This window comes from Fringilla coelebs (assembly GCF_963513975.1).
Source record: "Fringilla coelebs genome assembly, chromosome: Z".
NCBI lineage: Eukaryota > Metazoa > Chordata > Aves > Passeriformes > Fringillidae > Fringilla > Fringilla coelebs.
This window is the reverse complement of record NC_140031.1, coordinates 13,214,619-13,220,951: the sequence shown is the minus strand read 5'-3', so window position 1 is coordinate 13,220,951 and position 6,333 is coordinate 13,214,619. Positions and strand designations below refer to the sequence as shown.

The 6,333-nt window shown below is 41.2% G+C and overlaps 1 protein-coding gene across 2 annotated transcripts in view; it reads left to right on the top strand.

Moving 5' to 3' along the window:
* Window positions 1–28: 28 nt before the first annotated feature.
* The window catches only part of C9 (complement C9), a gene marked incomplete at its 5' end in the record, with an annotated part of 29,459 nt that continues 23,154 nt past the window's right edge, over window positions 29–6,333 (top strand). For both annotated transcript variants that reach the window (XM_084225091.1, XM_084225092.1), the window contains 2 exons: window positions 29–114; window positions 5,847–5,964. In XM_084225091.1, the coding sequence (XP_084081217.1) occupies window positions 29–114; window positions 5,847–5,964 (204 nt within the window). The remainder of the gene's footprint in view (window positions 115–5,846; window positions 5,965–6,333) is intronic.

The following is a 6,333-nucleotide window of genomic DNA, read 5'->3' as shown; positions in this document are numbered from 1 at the left end:
CAATAATTCTAGTCTGCTCACCTACAAAATGAGAACCATGCATGTTATTCTGCAGCTTATAGCCCTACTATGCAATGTAGAAACAGGTGCCTCAATTTGGCAGGAAAGCAAAAGGTAAGTGTTCTTTTTCTTCTGCAGCTGTCTCCACTGTTTCATTTCTCTGACACAGAGCATAAACACCCAGTGTGGATATTTCCAATGGTACCTTGCTCAGCTATCCTATGAAAAAACCCTACTTCTTGCTGTATTTTGAGAAGTCACACAACAATGGTTTATTTGTTTATTTTGGATATAAGTGACACAATAAAGGTGCCTATTGAAGCAGTTGAAGGCATGTTTTTGCAGGCAGGTAAAGCTCAGGTAACTTTTTTCTGTTGCATGCTGTGTGAAAATACCTAACCTCAATCTATTTCTTCCTGAAGCTGAACAATTTCATGCTGACAGTGCTCCTCTTAATATTTAAAGTTAGACTAGCTATTTCTAATATTTGGAAATACAGCCTTTGTGTTTTCACTGCAAGTATCACTAGGAGGAGAACTGTTGCCCCAGGCCCCCAGACAGGTAATAATTAGCATTGACCCCATAATTGCAGAAGGCTGATCAATTGCTTTATTCTACTACATTATACTAATTAAGAAGCTTGTAACCCTTACAGACAGTCCAACACATCTTTGACCTAATTGGTAAATCCCTCAAAACACCATCCAGTGTCCAGTTAAGAAATCACCCTTTGGTAAACAAGTCTCCATCACTTATTCCACATGTGCACAGCAACAGGTGCAGCAAGCGGAGATAAGAATTGTTTCTCATTCTTTCCTCTGATCGACTCACAGCCTTCCCCAGGAAAATGCCTGGGGAAGTTGTCTGTTGCTCTCTGGCCACAGAGAGCAAAGGCCTAGTCCCTACCAAATAGTCATGTGAAAAAAACTGAAGAGCTGCTCTACCAGAAATTTTTCATTCACAAGAATGGTGAAAACTAAGTGATGAAAAAACGTGAGCCGTATAATAGATATATGTTGAAGCAAGTCCAGAGGAAGCCATGATGTTAATTAGAAGACTGAAGCACCTCCCCTACAACAACAACTGAGAAAGTTGGGGCTGTTCAGCATGGAGAAGAAAAGGCTGTGTGGAGATCCTACAGTACCCAGACCTTCCAGTACCTGAAGGTGCCTACAGGGTACCTGGAGTGACAGGATCTACAGCGACAGGGTGAGGACCTATGGGTGCACTCTAAATGAGGGGCAAGTATAGTTAGATATTAGGAAGGAGCTCTTCACTCTAGGCATGGTGAGATGCTGGAACAGGTTGCCCAAGGAGGCTATGGATTACCAACACTGGGAGTGTTCAAAGCCAGGCTGGGTGAGACTTTGAGCCAACTTGGTCTAGTGGGAGGTGTCCCTGCACATGGCAGGAAGGTGGGGATAAGATGATCTTGAAGGTTGTCTCTGCTCTGGATGCAGCCCAGGACAAGTTTGGCTCTCTGAGCACAGGGACACACACCTTTCATGAGACAGGGCTGCCCAGAGCTCCATCCAGTCTGGCTTTAAATGCTTCCATGGATGGGCATCCACAACTCCTCAGAGCAAGCTGTGCCAATGCCTCACCACCCTTACAATGGAAAACCTCCTCTTAATAACTAATTTAAAACTACTCTCTTTTAATCTGTTCCCCTTTATCCAGTCACTCCATACTCTTGTAAAAAGGTCCTCTGCATCTTTCTTGTAGGGTCCCTTCAGATATGAGATGGCTGCAGTGAGGTGACTCCTATGCTGCCACTTTTCCAGGTTGAACAATCCCAATTCTCTCACCCTTTCCTCACAGGAGAGGCACTCCATGCCTCTCATCATCTTAGTGGCTTACCCTGGACTCTCTGACAAGTCCAAATCTTTCCTGTTCAGAGGACCCCAGCTCTGGATGCAGTACTCCAGGTGGGTCTCAGCAGAGCAGAGCAGAGGGGCAGAATCCCCTCCCTGCCCTGCTGCCCACGGGGCTCTGGCTGCAGCCCAGGACACGTTTGGCTCTCTGGGCTGTGAGTGCCATGGCAGGGCATGTGCAGCCTCTCACCCACAGCACCCTGAGTCCTTCTGGGCAGGGCTGCTCTGGGGCTGCTCATGCCCAGCCTGTGCTGGTACCAGGGGCTGTTCCTACCCAGGTGCAGCACCAGCACTTGGCCTTGTTAAACCTAATCAGATTCCTATGGACACATTTCTTGAGCTTGTGCAGGTCCCTCTGGATGGTATCTCGTCCTTCAGAAGTGTCAACCCTTTGTCTGTGTCACTAATGAAGTTACCAAATAACACTCGGCACCATATGGCCTCCTAAGGAGCACCACTTGTCACTGATGTCCCTGGGACTCCAGGCCATCTCTGGATGTTACCATAAAACCACTTTCTTATCCATCTATCAGTATGGAATTGGATCCATCTCTCTCCAATTCAGAGAGAAGAATGTTGTGAAGGACCATGTCAAAAGCTGTACAGAAGTCCAGATAAATGACATCTGCAGCCCTTCTCTTGTCCACTGATGGAGGCATTCCACCATAGAAGGCCAGATGGGGCAAGCACTTGCTCCTTATGTTTTGATGGTTATTTTTATTTTAACATTCAGATCCAATTAAAGCACAGGTTTAGCATGCTCAATTAGAAATGGTCCAGACAGAAGATTTGATTATTAGAGAGAATCCATAGCAGGTAACATTGGCCAGCAGCTTGGCTCCTCAGCATACCCAAGGCTGTGCAGCTTGAAGATGGTGCTAGCAACTACTGTTAGCAAAGTTATGCTCTCATTTGATGCTATCATGTCTTCAAATACAAGAGAGATGTGCCTTATTTCTTGGTGAGTGATAATTATCAAATCACTCTTTTTTGAGTCATCCCTTTTGTAACTGATGAAGTCAGCAGTTCTCTCCTCTGAAGTATGACCCAACAACGAATCACCAGAGCAGGGTGGCCTGTGGGTGTTTAGAGAGTACTGTGCAATCCAAGACAAGGTGCAAACTGTTCTGTGTACTGATTGTGAAATGGCTTTTGCTTTCCAAAGAGTACTCTTCTGTCCCTCAATAAAGAGTAGCAGAGAAGGTATTTTGATTTCCATGCCCACCTCTGAAGTTCATGCTCTCAACTGTCACCTTCAGTGATGTTCTTCAGTAGCTGAAATATTTTTACCTCCTTTCCTATTTAAATTGTGTGACAGCCTCTGTTTCAATGTGGTTTTCCAGTAACACTTTTTCTTCAAATTTAATGTGGAGATGACAAGTTTACAAATTTTTGCAGCATCTTGATTCTTTTAAACAATATTTTTGAATCTATGTTCTTTTGATTTCCCAGATAATCTTTACAGTGGACGCATTAGTGGGGTTTCAGAGTTCATGAATCATTTACAATGAGATTTTTCTGAATTTTTGTTTGTTTGTTTATCTAACCTCAAGTAAATTCAAAACCCTAAAGTTAAACCTGCAGTAAATCATGTGAACCTCACACACTCTGCTGGAGAAGGCCTATGAGTGTGTGAACATCATTCGATGAATATTCTTTGCAAAGTTGCTTAATTGTGATTATCATAAAATGATAGAAACACTTAGGTTGGAAAAGATCTTTAATTATGTAAAAAATATTGCTACCTGAAAGTCAGTCAGAGACTACCATCAGTTCTTGTTTGCAGACAAGGCTTCCATTTACATTGGGGACTTCAACTCAATCTTTTCTGCCTGTGATTTTTACTTTAGACTCTAAATAATGCCTTACAACAACCTCTGGGAAAATCTTTAGGATGTGAAGTAGCTTGAGTTTGACTGCTTTTTTAGGCACATGGCTGCTTTCCATGATTAATCCTTATTGCCTGTAAGGGGTTTTGACTCTATTTTTACAGCAATATTGTAACAGTTCAGAAACATACTTCAGGGTAAATTTGTCTAGCATCAGAATACTTGGTAATTGCTAAGAATAAGATAACTGTCTGCTTCCAGAAACACCATCAGATGCATCAATATATCTTATAGGTCTAGCATCTAAGGTTTCTCACTCCTACTGTCTTTAAGGACAACTTGTCAGTCTTCAACCCAAGATGCCAGAATAGACATTGTTACTCAGAGGTTTGCACTCCTCCATCAGTAAGAAAATGGAAAGGCATCCTGGAGATACAGTAAGGAAAAAGCTGATTCTCATCCATTTACCAGAGCAGTAGATTTTCATTTTTTCACATGTTGATTCTACTGTCATGCTAAGGGGTGGGAAATACATAGAAAACTCTACAGAAACTTTTAAGAATTACTTGCTTAGTATGGGGTACCTGTAAGGTGACCTACTTACAGATGGAAGAGTTGGTTTTGAAGAGGCTAGGGAGCTACATCAAATTTCAAATACAATACAACTTTCCAGAATTTCACAGAACTGCTGAATATATTGAAAAGCCTAGGTTGAAAGGAACTAAGGAATTTCTGGAGATCTTCCTTTCCAAACAGGACTTTAGATTAGCTTATCCAGGAGTCCTGACAATAGTGTTGCATATTTCCAAGGAAGGACATTCTACTATTTCCCTGGCTATGTTTAATAACTGTCATAGCAAAATTTTGCCAAGTCTGTGATCCCTGAACTGGTTAAGGCTTGGTGGCTGAAAAGAGGTAGATTTATTTTCTCAATAACAACTTAGTACATATGTAAACTTAACATAGAATAAATGGCACCAGAAAGTTGGACAAACCGCTATCTTAGTTGTCCAAACTGCAGATTTCTTAATCTTATGGAATCAGGTTACATTTGTTTGTACCCCTGTGATATTTGTACGATGTAAGGAGGTCAAAGAGCAGAGGGCAAAGCCCTGCCTGCAGTGAAAACCCACAGGTACCTCACACTGCAGGAGCTGCAGATCTGCACACCAGCTGGGCTCAGCAAGGCAGGTCCCATTGTAGAGCAGAGGCAAGAGCCTTAACTAGGAGAGCTTAAGAGAGTATTGCTCCACAGAGGATTACTAATCATCAAATTAGCCAAATTAGAATAAGTTACTAAAACTAAAAAGGCAAGTCAGACTTCAATATTCCTTTATTCCTCTGCTATTTACCACTGAAGATAAGATCACCAGTAAACTCCTAGCCTTGGCTTTTAAACTTGACATAAATCAAGTGTATGCTTTAATGGTCAGTTTTTAATATCTACCAGTGGGTGCTTTAAAGAAACTTGATTGCTATTAAGTAATGGCCTTACATGTACTGAGAACTGGAAGCTTGATGATATTTAAAACTGAGCACCAAAATGACAAGTCACTCTCAAAAAAATAGGCCTAACTGCAGGAGTATTCAACTTGGCAAGCTGAACATGTCTGTTTTTTCTAGTAAGGTGAGTTACCTCGTTACCAAGTAATACCTTTGTTAATGAGTTTCCTTTCAGCTCTGGAAGGCATTTATGCTTCTACCCAGGGTTAAGATCAACACCATCAAAGTCAATTAGCTAAAATCACTAAGATGTATTGAAGTGCTACATCCATTTGAGATGTGCTAGTCTTTAGCTTTACATATTGGGGAGCTGTCTGAATAGGAGAGTGCAGATGTTTTCTGTGCATTATGGTTTCATTCTCTTCAATAACATGACCCACCAGAAGAGCATTTCTATGCACTAAGATCTATGAAGGGGGGAAAGACCCGGCTTATTAAGTCTTCAAAATTGTTTTTAGTGTCATTTTAAACCACCAAAGAATTTAATATTAGGCAGCTGTTGATACATCGAAATACTGCTATGAAAGTGAAACAGAAATCAGCTTGAAGGTGGTCCAAAGCATTGGTCTGTGGTTTAAATACAAACTCAAGTGATTTTAGTATACTGCCCAGGACTGTACTGGAATGTTTTGTTTGACAGCTCTTCAGAAAAAGCTTTCCACAGAGGAACAAGGGAATTGAATGCTCCATCTCCAATAGATTGCAAACTGAGCAGCTGGAGTGCGTGGGGGCCCTGCGACCCATGCACCAACCAAAGGGTAAGCTGTCCTTGGAAGCCTTTGTTCCAAAGTCACAACCAAAGGGATATCTGTCTGCCTGTTGGTTATGAGAAAGTGTCAGATTTCAGCTCTTAATACTGTATGTTCATGATTTGATGAAACCCATAATAATGTCAGATTTTGAAGCCATTGAGAAAGAGAATACTACATCCAGCTGTGAAATACTGTTCAAGTGTTTTCATTCAAAAAGGTTTTTTCATAGAAAGTATCTATTTTATTTTGGTCATGTGTGTGTTTCTGTTTAAAACTTTATTTTTCAATACATTTTTCCCTTTTTAAATAAAAAAACCAAAAACAAAACAACCAAAAAAAGAAAACAACCAAAAAAACCCCACCACAATTTCTTTT